The 19,519-nt window shown below is 40.8% G+C and overlaps 1 protein-coding gene across 1 annotated transcript in view; it reads left to right on the plus strand.

The window, feature by feature from the left end:
* DOCK3 (dedicator of cytokinesis 3) overlaps window positions 1–19,519 on the plus strand; it is a 184,769-nt gene that overhangs the window by 140,401 nt on the left and 24,849 nt on the right. Inside the window, exons 29-40 of the mRNA XM_042823318.1 lie at window positions 145–220; window positions 1,325–1,425; window positions 1,837–1,895; window positions 3,954–4,102; window positions 6,614–6,699; window positions 9,366–9,392; window positions 9,513–9,608; window positions 10,666–10,726; window positions 11,170–11,263; window positions 11,926–12,074; window positions 17,199–17,285; window positions 18,884–18,988. Of these exons, the coding sequence (XP_042679252.1) occupies window positions 145–220; window positions 1,325–1,425; window positions 1,837–1,895; window positions 3,954–4,102; window positions 6,614–6,699; window positions 9,366–9,392; window positions 9,513–9,608; window positions 10,666–10,726; window positions 11,170–11,263; window positions 11,926–12,074; window positions 17,199–17,285; window positions 18,884–18,988 (1,090 nt within the window). The remainder of the gene's footprint in view (window positions 1–144; window positions 221–1,324; window positions 1,426–1,836; window positions 1,896–3,953; window positions 4,103–6,613; window positions 6,700–9,365; window positions 9,393–9,512; window positions 9,609–10,665; window positions 10,727–11,169; window positions 11,264–11,925; window positions 12,075–17,198; window positions 17,286–18,883; window positions 18,989–19,519) is intronic.

Below are 19,519 nucleotides of genomic sequence, written 5' to 3' on the forward strand. Positions count from 1 at the left end.
TGACTTCTAGCAAGTTTTACTTACAGAAATTCCATGAAGAATGCGTGCCTGTGTGTGTAGTGGAATCAACGCATGCAGTACTGTAGTGTGATTTATACTTCAGATTCAAATGTTTCCTCTTTTCTTGTCTTTTTTTGACTGCAGTATCATAGTTACAACAGTTCAGTACCTGTCTTCTGCACTGCACAAGAATTTCACAGAAACGGACTTTGACTTTAAAGTAAGGATTGATACTGAGAATATGTTGTGGTGTCTTCTTAAAGTAGTAGCACCAAAAGAACAAGAGCTGCTCTCTGTATTTGCTGGTTAAATTTGCAGCACTTATTTGATTTTGAGGAAGATGATCTGATCGATAAAAGAACTTCTCTGGATTGAGGGAAGTACAGAACAGAACGCTCAGATCAGGCAAATGAAGCCCTTTGCAAAGGAAACAAATATTTACTTAAGCAGAGGAGCTAATGAAGCTGTTGTCTCACAAATCTGAGGATCGTAAAATATGGACTCAGGCAGTGCTTTCCCTGAAGTTGGGCTCTGCATAATCTTCTTCTCCCAGGGGTCTCCCTCTTTGGCTGTAGACTTAAAACTTGGAGGAATGCACTATCTTAAGAGTGTTTTCCATATTGTCTAATAACAGATTCGCAGATTGCAGATAACAAGTTTGGTGTTACTAAGGAAGAGCAGCCAGATGTGTGCCTTCACACATGTGCACACAGCATGATTGCATAGCCTCATTTCTTTAGGAAAAGACACTAAACTATAGGACTTTCATTCACATTATTATGTAATCTCCGTTTCTTGATGGATAAAATCTGTTTAGCCTTGAGACAGTGAACAATATAAACTTTGTTGTAGTAATCAGGTTTAGTCATTTTTGAACATTAGTGCTAAGAGTTAGCCTCTTTATTTCCTATCCATTGGAATCCTAATGTGTTTTGTATCCCAGAGTTTAAGCTATACATTGGATTACATTACATCTTGCTTTGAAAAAGGATCCTATCTACAAAGGAACATTGTATGGTGACAATGATAAGAGAATGGAGAACAGTGTGGAACTGAAGGAGGGGAGATATGAGTAGAAGTTAGGAGGAAAATCTTTAGGCAGGGGGCAGTGGGGCACTGGAACAGATTGCCCAGAGAAGCTTTGGGTGCCCATCCCTGGAGATTTTCAAGGCCAGGCTGGACGGAGCTTTCAGTAACCTGATGCAGTGGGTAGATGATCTCCAGGGTCCCTACCAGCCTAAATTATCCTACGGTGTCTTCCTATGCTTGTTAAAACTTATTCCTTTGGAGTGTAAGACTATAAAACTTCCTTCCTGTTTTACAGGTGTGGAACTCTTATTTCAGCCTGGCGGTGCTGTTCATAAACCAGCCAAGCCTCCAACTAGAAAATGCCACACCAGCTAAGAGAAAGAAGATAATAGATAAGTAAGAAAATCTCTTGTTGGCTTCCCAGTCTTTTCTGCCACCTGAAAAACTGATACTTCTTTTTCTACCACAGGTCTCTTTGATTTGTTCTGGAAGGTGGGATGTGGAAGTGCTCCACATAAGTAGATCTCCTAATATAGTGATCTGTGATAAGTCACATGTTTGGTATTTTTATGTTGGCTTGAATGTGAATTTAATGTGAATGAAGTTGATGCCTTCAAGCGTCAGTATGTTGGAAGCGTTTGAATAATGCCCTTAATATAGTGCTCTAAGTTTCAGTTAGCCACGAAGTTGGACTTAATGATCTTTGTAAGTTCTTTCCAGTTAAACTACTGTAGTCTTTCTGAACATCACTGACTTTTGAGGTTTATTTTTTTCCTGTTAGGCAGTTATCTATCTCTTCTCTTTCAGATATGGTGATATGAGAGTGATGATGGCATATGAGCTCTTCAGCATGTGGCAGAACTTAGGTATGACTCTTCATTCTCTGTCCTAATAATTGAAGCTGAGGTAACTCCTGATTGCTGTTAGAATTTTGATGGTATTTTTAGCATCGCACAATACTTTCTCTTAGCATCTGTAAAACCAGGAAGCATTGCTCTTCTACCAAAAATCCTTTTCTGCACCATCTTCATTTGAAGTAATGCATTCCTACCAATTTAAATACTTTCTACTCAAATACAACCGTGGAAGGCATTAGTTTGACATAATCAATGACAGTTTTTATGTATCTGCAAATATAAAATCAGCTTTCTCTGATCCCTTGAATTGTGCTGCAGTTTGCATCTTCATATGGAGATATTATTTGACATCTCTCTCCCATTCTAGACTGTAGAGCAGATACTTACATTTTCATGGGTGTAATTAATTTTATTCATGTGGAGATGATTCAAAGCTGAAGTTGTGGTAGGAAATTATAGCTGCAGATGTTTGGTTCTAATGCCTGGAAATGACATACAATAAAGGTTCTTTCTTTGAGTCTTTTTCTGCTAGCTAATGCGCATATAATAATGAATTATACATTACTGCTTAAAAATAACCCAAAACTAAAAAGCCTTATCCACAATAATGCGAGATTGTGATAAAATTTCAACTTCCACAGTTCACCTTTTCATTATGTATTTTGATAAAGAAGTTAAGTATGTTACACAGAAAATATGTGTATCCACAAGTCTCAAAAGCTAAATGGAGAATTTCATCTAGGACTTCTGCTTTGAGAAGCGCCCTGTGGCAGTCTTGGGTTTAACTAGTTCAGGATTTTATTAATACAACATCCAAATAAAATCTTGACTAGGTGAGAGCAAGTCTGGCTAGGCCAGCATCCCGTCTGTATTGGGATGAAAATGAATACCTGTGGGAACATTGGAGGACAAAGGAAGCATATGGGATTCTAGAGGAGAATGAGAAAAAGGTGCTGATAGAGGTGACAGATTATGCAAATGTTCATTATGCGATTATGTTCAAATAGCCAAATATTATCATTTTATATGTAGACCACAAATGTGATAATGAGCTGGATGGGAGCTACCTGTAAAATGCCATAAATAAAACCAGCAAAAAGCTTTTTGAGGAAATACAAAAGAATCTTCAGTAAGGGAAGGGGGTTTATATTAGGCTGCAAGTTTTCTGTACTTGTCCTTGGTTCTGGAGCAGTTGTTCTGGCCCCACTTTCTGCAGAAGAACATAACAATATGATGATCAGGAAGATAACTGTAGAAGTGAAAAGAAAAAAAACTTAATGTGAAAAACTGAATAAACCTGACCATCTCTCACAGCTAAGGTGATGCTGCCAGTTTTGAAACATCTGTGTAGGAATAAGGAGACTTTACAATGTATTGGAGATTGAGAAACTGAAAAATTGTGGGAGAAAAATTCAAGTAGGAAGAAAGAACCCTCTTACAGATGTAGAGATATTTATCACTGGGAGTTGTTCAAAATATGGCTGTTTGATTTGTTCTCTGCAACTGCACAGTAAGCGGACGCAGAGTACATTGTGAGCAAAATGCCTTTTGTTCCTGTTGCTGAGAAGCAGTGCTGTTTCTGTTTTAGTCAAGGTCAGTTACAGAACTGTGACTCCTATAGAACCAAAATGAAGAGCTCTGTGGTTCTTTGAAATCTAAATATGTTCTGTGAAATAGAGTAGTTCTCACCAACCTTTTCAAAATATTTTCCTTCATAAGTTGGAAATGCCTGTGGTCTCTTTTCCCCTGGCTAGTCTGTTTTAATTTAGTTGATTTTAACAATTTGAATTCCCCTGCAAGTGAGATGCACCGACAGTTTTTGCTGAAGGCTTTTGTAGTGAAATTAAAAACCCTGGGGGCTCTGCAGGGAACAGCATAAAGCAAATGCTGTTGTTTCAGTCCATTTAGGAAAAGCATTTAGCATTCTTCAAAGCTTTAGCGTTCTTCATGTTTGTGCCTATGATTTTACATTGGGCCCAATATTGTCACTCTTGCAGAGGCACATCGTCATCTCAGCAACAGAGAACAAATGCTTTTATTTAATCACCATTGCTTTGTGTTGTACAGGGGAGCATAAGATTCACTTTATTCCGGGAATGATTGGCCCCTTTCTTGGTGTGACACTCGTCCCACAGCCAGAAGTCCGGAATATCATGATTCCCATCTTCCATGACATGATGGACTGGGAGCAGAGAAAGAATGGCAACTTCAAACAGGTGAGGCAGCTTCCCAGTCATGGGTATCCATGGACAGTTCATGTGCTTGCTCTGTCTTTCTTGCAGCTCCCAGCTAGAAGCAAGGAATGCATATCTGTTGATCCACATCCAATAGGGACGAAGATGTTGTCATGCAGATACATGAAAATAATAAATTTGAAGCATGGCTCACAAAACTATTACAGGCCACTCATGATTATTTAAGCAGTGCATTTAACAGCAAGCTGCGTTTCCTCTGAACGTAGAGAAGAGCAATGAGAAAGGGATAAGAATTTCTGAAGAGCTGGGCTCACAATTCGTTGATTTCCATGCAGCTTGTCAGCTATGAAATGAGTCACACTGCAGACTAGAAAAAAAGACTTAACAGTTCAGCCAGGATTGTTGGCCTTTACTTCTCTGTATTCAGTTTCCAGACAGAAGACAGTATTGTATAACTAAATAATTACACCGTGCTTTGAAACTGATTTTGTGACTGAATATTCTTGGAGAAATTATAGCCACTCTGCTGGAGTGGTTGAGCCCAACACAAGTTCCTTTGCTGGCACCTGCCATGAGCTGTGATTGCAGAGCAGCCAGGAGAGTGCTTGTTTAGTTGCCCAGTCATGATCAGAGATTGGTGTAAATTTTCCGCTGTAAAACAGATCTTGGAAGTTCAAAGTGTGGATAATAAAGGATAAGCTTGGAATGGATCCTCAGATGATGGGGCTTTCTTCTTGTTGTGTTTGGGGCCATGCAGGTGGCAAGGGCCTGCAGATAGGTGCAGGTGACAGTTCTACCAGACAGTCACACAGTGCAAAGCATGTCCAGAAATTGTTTGACTTTGTATTTAAATTATCATAATGTGATATTAAAATGTCAGTTACAGTCTGTCATCCCAGGAGAGAAACAGACCTTTTCCTCAACCTGAACCGTTAAAAACTATGTGGAAGAGTATTACCAAGGGCTTCTGTGGAGTTTTTTTTCTCTTCAGCTCCCTTGATTATTATTTCTACTGCTACTATTTTGGTGACATTTGATTGTGGTGCTCTTTTTGCTGTAGGTGCTGTATTAACATAACAATGGAACAGTTTCTGCTCTGGCATTTGCAGTTAGAAGTACCACAGTCATCTTCTGGTTACTGGATCTGATTATACTTTCTGCATCAAAGATGAACTCTTCATAACCATTTAATTTTTATACTCACTGATGTGTTCTACGCTACAGCCACAAAAATCTTTCTTAAACATAACAATCAGTACAAGATGCATTAAATCTTACTAGCAGCTCAAAGAAGTCATTTTTTGTCCAGTCTAAAGCTAAACAGCTGGACACATGCACCAAAGTTTTTGGATGAGTTATTGTAGCTCATGAACAAAGAGAGTGTTTGTTTGTTTTAATTTTGAAGTTGGGTTGACTTTTCTAACAACCAATTTAGTATTAAAAATACAAAAATCCAGGAAATCCATTTTTGTGCTTTTTCTTTCTTACTTTTTGTTTTCCCAGTAGTTTGTTTTATCAAGGTAATTTTTTGTGCAGTGGGACATAGCAGTGCAGTCTGGTTTATGGACTAAATCGTGACTCCTTTCATTGATTTCAGTAACAGGAGCACCAGTGCCATCTGTGTGTCTCTGGGTGATTTACTCTTCCTTCTCATCTTTCCTTCCTTTGCAGTTTGTCAGCTAAAAAACAGAGGAACTTGAACTATCTTAATGGTTAACTAAAAACATGCTGCATTTCTACAAACCACTTCAACCTTTAGAAACCTCTGTCTTCATTAGTATTGAAAGCATGTTTTCTCTCAGTCTTCCAAGAACACACAAAAAACAAAAAAAGCCTTTAATATTAGATATGTGGAATTCTGCACTTGAAGCAATTTTATTGGAATATCTGATATCAAACTTGACTGTGGAGCATTAGAGTCCATGAATGTGTAAAATGAATGTGTATTCCTTACCTTTGTAAAGGAAGAGAGGCATAACAATGCTGTTCTGTCCCTGTACATGTGTGAAAAGGAAGTGCATCATATGCTCATAGAGAAGTCACTGAGTTTAATGAAACAAATCTTCCAATGTAATTACATCTCGGTGATTGAAAGTCAGTTACCTACCAGCAGAACCATCACAGCAGACTAGTGGTGATCATGCCATAAATTAGTTTCTCTGCATGGATATTATGATTTTGACACAGGATGTACTTTGATGTATTTGCTCAGAGAAATTGTTTTCAGAGTGATTTGTTTGATAAGAGAATGAACATCAGAAACTCCTAAGAAGCAGCGTTACCTCCCCCCCGGGATGTTCATTTAGGCTCTGATAGGCAAATAGATAATTTTATTCTAGTCCTTCTATTTCACTGCAAAATAAGAAAAGTGTTTCCATTTAACTGAGCCACAGAGAAGTAAATTGCTCGTGCACAGAAGTGGGAAGGCTCCAGGGCATGAGAAATAAAATGTTCTTCCAGTCCTCTTAGTGTTTGGAACTCATCATGTACATGAGCAGCTGATTTGTAACCAATTTGGAACTTCTCATCCAGGTGGAAGCTGAGTTGATCGATAAGCTGGACAGCCTGGTATCTGAAGGAAAAGGTGATGAGAACTACAGAGAACTCTTCAGCCTGCTGTAAGCCATGCCAGTTTCTGCTCACTCTGTGTTGTGTGGGGTCACTGAAGCAGTCAAAGCAGTCATCTGTGCTGCAGTAGCAGCTCTAGTGCTGATCTTCAGGGAATGTAGTAAAGGGCACCCTGGCAGGTTTTCATGACATGGCTGTCAGTGAAACAGAGCTCTGTCAAGCTAGTTCTGAAAAGATAAAACTGTATCTTTCTGTACCTTTCTTCCATACAATCCAATAGCAGACTGCACAGGTAAGTTGTTGTCATTGTTCTGTAAAAATTGATTTGCTGGAGATGCCAATGCCTTTCTTTTCACTTAGCAGTATGCAAAATCGTGGCCTTAGGTCTGGTTTGAGGTCTAGCAGGTCAGCCTTGTTAGAGCAAGAGATTTTCCTCTGCACTGTCCTTTGCTGCTTCCAGTTTTTGAAGGCTGTGCTCTGAGTTGTCTCAGGAGATGTAAACTCCGCTTTTTGCAGAGTCCATCACAGCACTGTATTTCCACTGCCTTTCAAATGTGCAGTACTCGTAAGCATGAACAAAAGACTTAAAATCTGACTTTCAACTTAGTTATCTTTGATTACTCGGCTGTCTCTAAATTGTATTTCTAAAGGCCCTAGTTTACATCAGAAGGACTTTGAGAGTCCAAAGCAGTTAACACTAAGTCTTTTAATATTCCAGTGAGCCAGAGACATCATTAGCAAAATTTAGGCCATACGTTAAGGCCAATGAGGTAGATATTATGCTGGGAGTCTGTTATAGAACAGGCAAGCAGGATGAAAAGCTGGATGAAATCTTCTGCAGGAAGCTAGGAGAAATCTCACCATCACTAGCCCTTAGTGAGGGGCCAGTCAGGGCAGACTTCAGATTCCCAGGTGTTTGCTAAAGCTCAGTAAAGCGGAGTGGAAATGGATTAGGAAATTCCTGGAGTATTACAAAAATAAATACATGAGGCTCTCTAGTGGGGACCAGAAAAGCAGAGAAGTCCTTACCCTTACGGAAGGGAGCCTGCATCAGAAATAGTATGACCAGCAGGACTAGGAAAGGGGTTGTCCCTTGAGTGCTGTGTTCGGTTTTGGGCTTCTCACTGTGATAAGATGCTAAGTTGCTGGAAGATATTCAGAGAAGAGCTAGTGGTGGGACTGGAAGGCAAGACTTAGGAGGAGCAGCTGAGGGAACTGAGGTTGTTTAACCTGCAGAAAGGGAGGCTGAGGGGGGGCCACATCATTCTATAAAAAGGTCTGAAAGGAGGTTGTAGCAAGGTGGGCGTCAGTCTCTCTTCTCAGGTGACAAGTGGTAGAACATGAGGAAAACTGCCTCGAGTTGCACCAGGAGAAGCTTAGGTTGGATTTTAGGGATAATTCTTTCACATAAAGGTTGGAAAGCACTGCAATGGGCTGCCTAGGGCAGTGGGGGGCCCCATGCCGAGAGGTGGTCACATCCCACTAAGGTCTGGATGTGGCGCTGAGGGGTGTGATTTGGCGGTGGGATTCAGTAGGTCAGGTTGGTGGCAGGTCAAGGCCGAGGTCACCTTGAAGGTGGTGACATTGAAGATCTTTTTCAACCTAGATGATTCCGTGATTCTGTATTCAGACCATCTCATGTGTCCCCCAGCAATGTGCAGGCAGTTTGAGGCATAAAGCTTTGCATTTCTTGGTTCACATTTGTTCACTCATTTACTGTCAGGACAGATAAGCCTGCCCATCTGTATGCTTTCCATAGAAAGCAAGTAAATATATTCACTTTTGGTTTGTGATATTTAGCCTTGGGAAGTCTGACACTTCAAGTGTACAGAGAAAAAATATATGCTTTAGGAATAAAAAAGAAAATGTCTTTGTTCTTTTATTCACTTGGCAAGGGGAATGTTCTGCTTTCCATTTGCTCCTCCTGAAGGCACATGTAACCTGAAATGTTAAGAATTGGGGACTACAGTTTAATGTATTTTTACATGGCAGTGGTTGTGTTGCCAAGAAATACAACCTTGAAGTTGAAGTCCAGCAGCCTCTGAGTTTGTGTATGTACTGTATTTTCTGAGTACTGTGAGCTCTGAGGGAGATTTCAGGTCTTTTCTCACAAAGTTAAAAAACACAGTGTGAAATAAACAGTTGACACTGACTTCCATGTCTCAGCTGTTCTGCTGAAATGGGAAACAGATCCCAGGGTGGAAATCATCCTCGGAGAACACACCCAACAGTTTCTCTTTCCTCTTGCCAGTACAAGTGGCAAGTTTTTTTGACAAGAGATCTGTTTCAAGCTCAGGATACCAGCATCTGGCTTTGCTTTCCTTTACCATTTTTTGCAAACGATTTTCAGTGTTTTTACTTGGGCCTTTTCTCATTCTTCAGCCACCTCACTGAGATTCTCCATGTACTGCCTAGTTTGCTGATCAGAAAAAGATTGCTTTCATTTATGTACAGTTTAAATAAATTGTGATGTGATGTTGTTTGGTTGCTCATGACAGACTAAAATTTATGTGAGAATGAGCAGGTTAATTTGCTTTAGGTTCAGACTCCCAACTTCTGTGTGCTGTTAGAGAAGCTGCAGGTAACAGCGCAGCAATCAGTTGTAGCTGCGAGCAGTGCTCTCTTTCACACATTTTATACAGCATTATGAGGGTATTTTTCCTTTTCCTGTCAATTCTGTAATTTCCTTCTCTTTGCTTCATGCTGCCTGGAGTAGAACCCAGCTCTTTGGGCCTTATCCCAGGTAAGACAGTCATTCTGTGCATTTGTTTCATGAGGAAGGAACCAAGTTGTCCATGACTGCCTGCATGCACAGCACTGGTTCTGCAGAAGCCTCATCTGCTGTCTTTTCATCTCTGCACAGTTTGCTGGAGAAGATTGAGCAGGAGACGTGGCGAGAGACTGGAATCTCTTTTGTTACATCGGTAACTCGCCTCATGGAGCGCCTGCTGGACTACAGGTATCTGACAGCAGTGTAATGTGTCCTCAGTGAGTGTATAAGAAGTTTGTGAAGAGCTAATACCAAATTTATCATGTACAGAGAGCATTTCCATTGTCTATCAAGCTGCACCCATCAGGGAAGGGTTATATAAGTAAGTGTAACTCAGTGCTGCAAGGCTCCAAGTGAAAAGCGAAGAGCCCTGGCTCTTCTTCTTGGCAGATCATTCCAGGTGAACAGCAGAGGTGAAGAAAGTTGTTCATTCTCACAAGTGTATATGCATACACATATAGGTATTGATGTATGTAGTATCATACGTTATATGTAAAATATTATATACACCATGTTACATATACATACACTCAGAGTTGTTTTTATGGAACAGTTGGCAATTAGAAACTCTTAGAACCGACCCACGTGTTTCTATCTGTATCCTGCTGACAAGTTCCAATATTTATTTGGTTCTTCTGCTGCTCAGTGGAGGTGAAAACACATGACTGGGTGTGGATATTGGGCAATCACAAATCCTTCACTGCACTGTTTAGTTCGTTCTTTTTGTTCTCCTGACAGTTTGATCAGATTTGCTCTTTCTTTTCCTGACAGCAGCTGCTGTAAAACTAAGCAAGACCAGATATCTGAGACATGTTAAAAGAGAGTGCAAGGAAGCTGACTTTCTTTTTGGTGCAACTGTCAGTGCAGCTTTGTTACAGAGACACTCATTTTCATGCTTAGTACAGGAACAGATAACAGTTTTTTAGTATAGTTTCAATAAGCAGCAGAATATTTCAGTCCCAGAGCAGAACAAAATAGAGAACTGCATCAAAATTTGGAAATGCCCAGACCAAATGTGTAATAATTGTTGGGGCAATTGTGCAAGTCCCATACAGAACTGTGAAGTGGAGAGCTGTGCTGATCAGTTTTGACACCTTGTGGATCCCAGCCACCAACTAGCTGACATTATGGCTCTCAGAAAAGTTTGCCATGTCTTCTTTGAAAGTTTTGTCTCTTTTTTTTTTTTTTTTTTTCCCCGAAAGGAAATCTTTCAGATGTGTGTTGTAACATTCCTCTACCTTTTTAGGGACTGTATGAAAGGCGATGAAACAGAGAACAAGAAAATCGGTTGCACTGTTAACCTTATGGTAAAGATGTTTCCTTTATTTCGTTGTACAGTGAAATTGACGCTGGGGTGGGGAAAATTGGGTAGGAATGTGTATCAGACAAGGCGCAGGATCCAAGGGCAGGCAGGATGTAATGACAGAGCTTAGGAGCACCTCCTGGGAGCTGTGGTCCAGCTCTGCCTGGAGCTGAGTGCTGTAAGTCTCACCTCCCCCCAGCTGCATTCTGAGGGTCTTTGTGACAGAGATCTCACAAACTCTCTGGCCTTTTCTTTCCATGTTTGACTGCCCTCACTTTGAAAATAATTCTAACATTGGTGAGTTAGATCTGAATGAGCACAAAAAGAATGAGTCCTTTCCTTTTATGTTAATCTTTTTTCAGTACCTTTATACATACAGAGGCATCTCTGATTGTTGTGGAGGAAGGTACTTTCTCAGTGAGAGTGACTGTTCTCTTTCTCTTACAGAACTTCTATAAATCAGAAATTAACAAGGAAGAGATGTACATCCGCTACATCCACAAGCTGTGTGACATGCACTTACAGGCTGAGAACTACACAGGTTAGTCAGGCACCAAACAGGGGCTGTATGAAGTCCCACTGAAAGGTTTTGATTCTCGTAATCTTATTCTCTGTTATCTGTTGAATTTATTAGGAAAAAAATGTTGTTATAATCAGTTATTTAGAAAGATGAGAAGCTGAGGTCCAACTCATTCTGTCCAGTTAGTTTGCACCCTGAATTTTGTATTAAAGTGTTGTGCAAGGAAGGTTGATTGAAAAATCACAGCAGTGGAATGAAAATCACGAGCCCACTGTTGTATTATCATTCCCCAAATTTCTTTGCGTATGGAGGGAGCACTTTAAAAGTCTGCTGACTCTAATTCTGTGTTGTCCAAGCTGTGTTTACAGCTGCAGGCCCCATCTCAGTGTTACACAGCTCAGTTCAGCTGTGTGTTGCACATCTGAGTATCTGTGGATTTGAATCAAGTAGCTAAGGAGAAAGAGACTCGACAGATTTGTTCCTGAAAGTCAGGTTTATCAGAAGGAGCCACATGCTGCTATTTTAAGCCACTGAGCAATGTAATGTTAACCTAATGCTTCTGAATTCTTTTCTCAAGTTGTACATCAGAACTTCCAGCGTGTTTTAGAAGCAGCTTGTGATCTTTTAACCTATTCGAGATTTGTCATCATTGATTCAGTGTTCAATGGTTGCATTTCCAACAGAGGCTGCATTTACTTTGCTTTTGTACTGTGAGTTACTTCAGTGGGAGGACAGACCTCTGAGAGAGTTCCTGCATTACCCATCTCAGTCAGAGTGGCAACGTAAGGAAGGTCTGTGCCGTAAGATTATCCATTACTTCAACAAAGGGAAGGTATGCCAACTTCTTCTCTCTTCCAGCAGCTTCCTTCCCTTTTCCTGACTTAGAGCTTGCAAGGCTATCATTTCAGTTCAGTAGCCTGGAAGTAAATTTATACTAAAAGGTTTAGTAACTTGACAGATTGCTTCTTGGCTCTTTGGAGCAAAAAAAAAACCAACCAAAACCAGATGAGAAAAATGGATGTGGGTATTTCATTATGCATAACATTTGGAACTGGTTTAGGTAGGCCATCAGGAGCCTACCTAAAGCAAAGCTCAGATCACCTGACATGGCAGAGACTGGTGAACACCAGTTCCTGAATTTATATATTAAAAAAATACAGTGTATGCAAAGTGCTGTGTTATGGCTGCCTTTGCTGTTTAGGACTTGCTGTGTTTCTGACCTCCTGAAGTAAACATCCTGTAGGTAGAAGTAACTGTAGGAGATCCTACAGTTAAAAAAGATAAAGCCTTTTCAGCATCACTGTGATTTTAAAGTTTCTTTCACTTAATGTGCAGCTTCATCCGTTGCACAAGAAAAGAGTGAATGCATTTCAGTTCCTTATATTTGGTATGCTTTTCCTGTCAGGAGTAACTGTTCGAAGCACTGCAGGCAGATGCTGCAGCCGCTTGTATCTGTGTTCTGTTTTGGAGGGGAGTATTAGAAGTGAAATCATCTGTGAGAATGTTGTCAGAGTTGTATTTTTTCCAGGAAAATAAACAATCCAGCATGTATTACTGGGAGATAACATCTGTATGTGCACCTCAGGGTTGCTTTTTCCTATGATGACAGCGAAAGTGGCATTAAATAGAAATGGGATTTCATTTATATGGGGTTGACATTCCATTTTGCTTCTGGCAGAGGCATCCTGTGCAGAACGTGGCAGAGAAGTCAGATTGTGCTTGTGAGGGGGAGTGGCCAATTTCTGAGGGAGTGATTCATTACCAGAGATCTTTTTTGGCTCAGAAATTGATCTTCTCTAATAATACTGTATGTGATTTTCTGTTTAGTTTCAGAAAATTTCACAGCTTTATTAGACTGCACTTTAAAAAATTAAGTTATTAACTTATATAAATATGGCAGTACTGTGCCACCTGATTTAGCCAAGCGTAATAAAGAGGCTATGTAGAAATTGAGCCTGTGTTTTTGACAAACAGGCCATCCATACAAGCGTTAAAGGTGAGTACAAACTTGATGGATCTAATTTTGCTATAAATCTCCTAACAGATTGGAGTGTTAACTAACCTCTTGGGGATTTTTTCCTGCCGGGCATTTCTGGAGTTACTTGGCTGTGCTTTAATCCTCCTTCATTTTAAATGGTAGCTGAATGACTAACTAATCCACATAAGCAGTGTGTATGTCATTTGGGCTCTGAAAAATGGAAAGAAGCCAGATCTGCTGCTGCTGTGTAACAGAGACCAGCTCAGGAGGCAGAAGTTCGTTTGCTTAGCTTGTGCCTGGCAGGTTGTATTCTGCACTCCCTGGGTCTTGAAGAATGGAATGTGTTGCTCTTTGTCATACTGTTGCATATCTAGATAGTTTCTGATTCTGCTTCTGGTATCTTCCATTAAGTAAGAGGGTCAGAGCAGCATGGAGAAGGTGTAAAAATTCTATGCTTGTTCATGGGAAGATCTCACAGCAGTGAGGGAGAAAAGCAGGGGGCACAAGGCATGCACAACAGAAGGGCGTGCAGGCTGAGCACATCAAGCACATGGTCAGGGCAGCTGGGCAGCTCTCATTCTCAGTATTGCTGGAAGCAGCCCTGTCAGGGAAGTAATAAGATGCTCCAGGACCCTTCTTCCCTTCACTCTGCGTGCTCCTTCCTGCTGCCTTCTCGCTGTGTTTCTTATCGGTTTGTGACCATGTGGAGGTGCATAACTTTAAATGTAGGATTTTTTCTAATTCACAGATGTGAGCAGTCATTTTGTCTGTTAAGATTCAAGGTTTTCTAGTTGAAGGAAATTGAATGGGACAATTTGAACCTAACAGATCCTTTTTCTGGAGAGCAGCAGCTTGACAACTTCACAACTCTCTTCTGCCCAGTTCAGAGCTAGTTTTTCTTGATAAGAATTGTGACCAGATCCCTTGCCAACACCACAGTGTGCTTTCTCCTCAGTTTCAGACAGATGCTGTGAGAGACCCATTGCTGCACTTTCAAAGCATTTTTAGATCATGTGCTCTATCCCAAGCATTTGAACTAATTTATCTTGTGCACACTAATTTGAATCACACTTCCAAAAGAAATCTGCACGTTGGGAAGTGAGTAAATAAAGGCTCCCATTCATAAATGTTGATTGTCTCTGTGCCTCCTGTGTGCAGTCAGCATCACAAATGAGAGTTGCTGGTGTCATAGGAGACAGCTGCAATAAAACTCTCATGAACTTGCTTCAGAGTGAAGAATGTAATACAGAACATACCACCAGATCAGACAGCAAAAGAGAAAGCACTAATGAATGAAAGTAACAGTGGAGACCTTAGGAGATTATTTTAGAGGGGAAGGATGATGATGCTGTAGAGGAAAGTGGCACTTGTGCAGCACATGGAACTGCTGCATGTTCCATTTCTGCACTGTGAAGGCAGTAGTCATTAACATCACCATTTTTAAAAAGGGGAATCCCAGTGAGTCAGATGTCCATTTGTTCTGCTTTACTGTTAAATATCTCTGACTCTCTTTCTAACAAGTTATCTGTATGTTGGGTTTCTTCCACTTAGCGTTGCATCATTATCAACAGAATATTCAGCTGGCATGTTAGAATTTCTCTGCATTGAAATCTGTTTGAAAGGAAGAGAGAAAGCCTGAGCTGGGATGACAGGAATAGTATGAGAGTACATATGAAAGAGCAGGTGTAAATAGAAACAAGATGTGGTTACATATTGTTGACTTAATTCACATCAGAAAAGGAACAAGAAAAGATTATGTCTGTAGGATCACCTGAAAGGAAGCCAGTCAGCTTTCTGCTTCTATCCAGATGACATATTAGAGAATTATGTAGGCTTTAGCAGCAGCATACCATTTGGGAGTGAAACTGCTACTATGCAGTGTATCAAAAGCCATTTTTTCCTGGCCAGGTGACATAGGAGAGATTTGTCTTTTCTATTCTTTTGGGTAAATTTGGATCACCTGAAGACTGAAAGTCTGTGTGCTGATACTGTAACTATTCTGAAACCCATTGGCATGCAGAGTGCTTGGGTAGTTGTGTTTGCACATAATGCACTTAGCTGGATAATGCTGCTGGTCACAATTTGGAGTATCTGTTTGTATGTCATGGACTGACAGCCACAGTAAAAATGCTGTTAATTTGAGATCACACAACCCCAAGTTAATTCTAAGCAGTCAGTGAGCTGCTCTTTCAGGTTGTTTCCTTGTTCCAGTTTCCTTGTTTCTAAGTGAAAGATACTCTGAAGGAATCTTTTACTTAGCAAATTCTTATGTAGGCTTTTGTGATCCACAGAGGATAAAGAGTTGGGAACTTTTTTCTCCTTTTTGCTTTTTCCATTTATCTTTTCTTTTGAAATAGGAGTTCTTAGACTCGCTGTGTTTGTGCTCTTCAGAGGACAACAAACCCATCTCTGCTGTTAGGACAGGCTCTGTGTGTGTGTGCATAAAGGGAAGCGCTGCAAGGCGCCCATTGCACTTAATCAAATGGTACAGAGATTCTCTTTTTGAAGTGAAGAAAGGGTATGGAGCACTATTATTTTACATCATTACTGTTAATTACCATTAACAATAATTTACAGTATTACTCTTTGTAAAACTGATGTTAATAATCTCACAGGTTAAGTTTGTTTTCTCTGCAACACAGTTGTAGTTAAAAAGAAAAGAGGCAAGTTAACCCAGTAATGCGTAAAAATAATCTAATAAAGGTTCAGCTGAGACCAGGGGCTTCCAGGTCCTTTACATAAATGTGGTGAGAAACAGCCCCCAAGGCATTTCCAATCTGTGCAGGAAGAGGAGATTTCAGTTGAAGGGCATAAAATGAGCTCTCTGAAAAGCTAACAGGTGACAAGGGAGTTCCTCTCCCTGTATGTGTTTGCATGCCCAAACTCAGCCTCTTTCTTCCTTACTTCTGATGGCAATGGCTGTGGCGTGCCAGAAAAGACTCACTGTATGCAGAATGTAAGATAAGTGAGTTTTACTTTCAGTTCTGGATACAAATATTCAGTGCAACAATGCATGTCAGTTCTGAGCATGCTGTATCTCTGTGTTTGAGAGTTTCCCATTGCTTGAGGGTTTCATGTTCTCAGTAGGAAGGAGCAGCCTCAGGAGGGAACCCCAGTACAAGAAAGACAGGAAGCTGCTGGAGAAGGTGCAGAGGAGGGGCAACAAAGATGCTCAGAGTGCTTCAGCACCTTCCCTACAAAGACAGGCTGAGGGAGCTGGGCTTGGTCAGCCTGGAGAAGAGAAGGCTGTGGGGTGACCTCATTGCAGCCTTTCAGTACCTAAAGGCAGCCTACAAACAGGAGGGGAATCAACTCTTGGAAAGGGGAGATAACTGCAGGACAAGGGGAAATGGTTTGAATTTGAAGGAGGGAAGATTGAGGTTGAATGGCAGGGGGAAGTTCTTCACAGAGAATAGTGAGGTGCTGGAACAGCTGCCCAGAGAGGCTGTGGATGCCCCCATCCATCCCTAGAGGTGTTCAAGGCTGGATGGGGCCCTGGGCATGCTGGGCTGCTATGAAATGGGGAGGTTGGCAGCCATGCCTATGGCAGGGTGTTGGAGCTTCATGATCCTTGAGGTCCCTTCCAACCAAAGCCATTCTGTGATTCTATGAGGGGCCTCAGCCGTGAGGAGTCTGTACTTCAGGGAGTGAAGAAAACCGAGATGTTGGGTGGGAGGGGAATTTAACAGTAAGAAAACGTTAGCTGTATTTCTCCAGAGAAGTTCCCAGTCTGCTGAGTGAACTTTTAGCAAGAGCATGCATGTAATTTTAGTGGGATATGTGCCTTCATTACCATCTCAAAGAGAATCAATCTGATATTCATGGAAACTGTTTCATCACATTGCATTTTTGTACTTAAATCCTGGCATTTCATACCTAATGAATTGCCTAAAATGAGTTCCTGTATTCCTCTCAGCTGGCTCTTAGTTGATTCCAAGACACTGGTCGCTGTGAGTGTGATTTGCTTTGGTTTTGCAGAGCTGGGAGTTTGGAATCCCGCTGTGCAGAGAGCTAGCCATGCAGTACGAAAGTCTCTACGACTACCAGAGCCTCAGCTGGATTCGGGTATGTGGCAGCAGTTCCTCTCCTAGCACACTCTCATCCAGTAGGGAATTCTGCCAAAATCTCAGAAAACCCTCAGTTTAAGAAACAAACCAACCAACCAACCCAGCACCACAAATAACTCCCTTGCCATGGGTTCATTTCAGTGGTGTTGTGGGCCCACTGGGGTAATTCTTAGGTCTGTCAGCAGTGAACATGGACAACAGATGAGGAAATCTTGACTTGCTGCTGCAATTACCTGTTTTACGTATATTTTTTGCAAAAAACATCCTTTTTTTCTTCCTTTTCTTTTTAATGTATTGATATTTCATTTTAACTCCAAAAATATCCAGGACCCATCTGCCTCAGCTGACTTAAGAGGAGGGAAAGGGAAAAACAGAATGGAAAAGGCAAACATTTATGGCATTCTTGTGAGTTTTCAAAGATGTGATGCCCTGGTAAAACCAAGTTGGGGGAGATTTGTGGCACTGTTGCTGTAATCAGAAAAGTTTTGCTGTGTATAACCTTTATGAATTTGCAAAGACATCTAAAATAGGACAGCTTGAGCATTTCTTCTGGTGTGCAGGAAACACTGACACATCAGTAATGTTAGCTGTTCGTTTTGCCTCTTTTTTAATTGGCTTTAATCAGTGGGCTAGTATGATTGTTTCAGCTCAGCAATGGAACCTGTTCAACTCATCATTTTGTTCACAGGTACATGATCTATTCTCTATTCAGAATCCCTAAATCTGTGTTGACCTGAACTGGATTGAATTTCTCCCCATTGCACAAAGTTTTCCTTATTCTGTCCATCTCACTTAACACGTTCCCACAGTGACTTCAGGTCTTTCTCCATTTTACAAAAGAGGTAATATGTGTGAAGCCAAGAAGAAAGCCTTGGCACAGTGTTCTGAGTCAAAGCTGCTGTGAGGATTCCCTGCAGTGGAAGCAATGACATCAAACTGGTGCTTCTCTTTAGAAAGCTATCTTTTTGGAAATAATGAAATCCTTGTGAGCGTTTCAGGGACTCGCTTTGGCAAGAGGGTTTGAAATCCCACTCCTGATGCAGTGCCAGCACAGTGCCATAGAAATAATAATTGGGGCTGAATAAAAGTCCTCCTTCCAAACTCCTTTTTTCTTCCATGTTAAACTTACTGGTGTACAGAGCTGGAGTAGATTTAATTATGCTTTGCCCCTTTTCACTCTCCTCAACTCAATTAAGGCAAACCCAATTGAATTGGTACAGTTTTTCAGACAACAGTATAGATTCTGAGCTGTGGGGAGTGGGGTGTTAAAGCACAGGCCTGAATCTCAGCTTGGCCCTTAGTTCTGCAGTGCACAGAAGATTACGTGCAAGACTTGTTTTATTTAAAATGAAATGCAACAGAAAAAAGACATACATCATTTCCCAAAAAGTAGAATGAGCTAGGTGATTTCATGGTCTGCTCCACCACATGGACCATTTAATTAATAATCTTAATTGTTAAAACAATATCACTATTCTCATTAAAAGAAAAAGTGTGTATGCACAAGAGCAGCGTTTTGTTGTAATGCACCTTGGGAGTCTCATGTTTTAAGTGCAGTTTTAAGAGTCTGATAGCAGCTGTCATTTTCCTCCGCAGAAAATGGAAGCCACCTATTATGATAATATCATGGAACAGCAGCGCCTGGAACCGGAATTCTTCAGAGTTGGTTTTTATGGTCGAAAATTCCCATTCTTCCTGCGGGTAAGCCAGAGCTATACAAAATGTGACAGCAGGACTGGGCTCCGAGTAGCTGTCACAGCTCTGAATTTTGGTTGTGGAGATACAACATTTGCTGTTCATTTTATATTTTACACTTGCGTAAGCAGAAGCAGCTTTCTGATAGGTCTGAAGGGTATCGTTGGTTGGGAATATTCTTAGGAACACAGATCAGAAATTTGACAGACACCTATGTGTATTTCTGGCAATCTCACGTCAGCAAAATTTACCTCTGTAATTAAGCAAAATTCTTTATTGCAGTGATGATGGGTCATTATTTCAACTAACTTTCATTATCTCAAATTATCACGCTTTTAAAAACATCTCACATGACAGAATGATTCTAGTAAGAGACTGATGACACTCTTCTGCTCTCTACAGCAAAAGTTCTCCTGTATTAAGTAGAAAGCCCATCAGCTTCTCTGTGCACGTCCTCACTTTGAGCTTAGTGTCTGCTGCTGTGCGCAGGGTCAGCAGGCTCTGAGATCCACTGAAAAAGTGAAAATGTTTTATCTT

This window comes from Centrocercus urophasianus, unplaced genomic scaffold (assembly GCF_019232065.1).
Source record: "Centrocercus urophasianus isolate 14NV4802_14NV808 unplaced genomic scaffold, USGS_Curo_1.0 seq_22, whole genome shotgun sequence".
In the NCBI taxonomy this organism is placed as follows: Eukaryota; Metazoa; Chordata; class Aves; order Galliformes; family Phasianidae; genus Centrocercus; species Centrocercus urophasianus.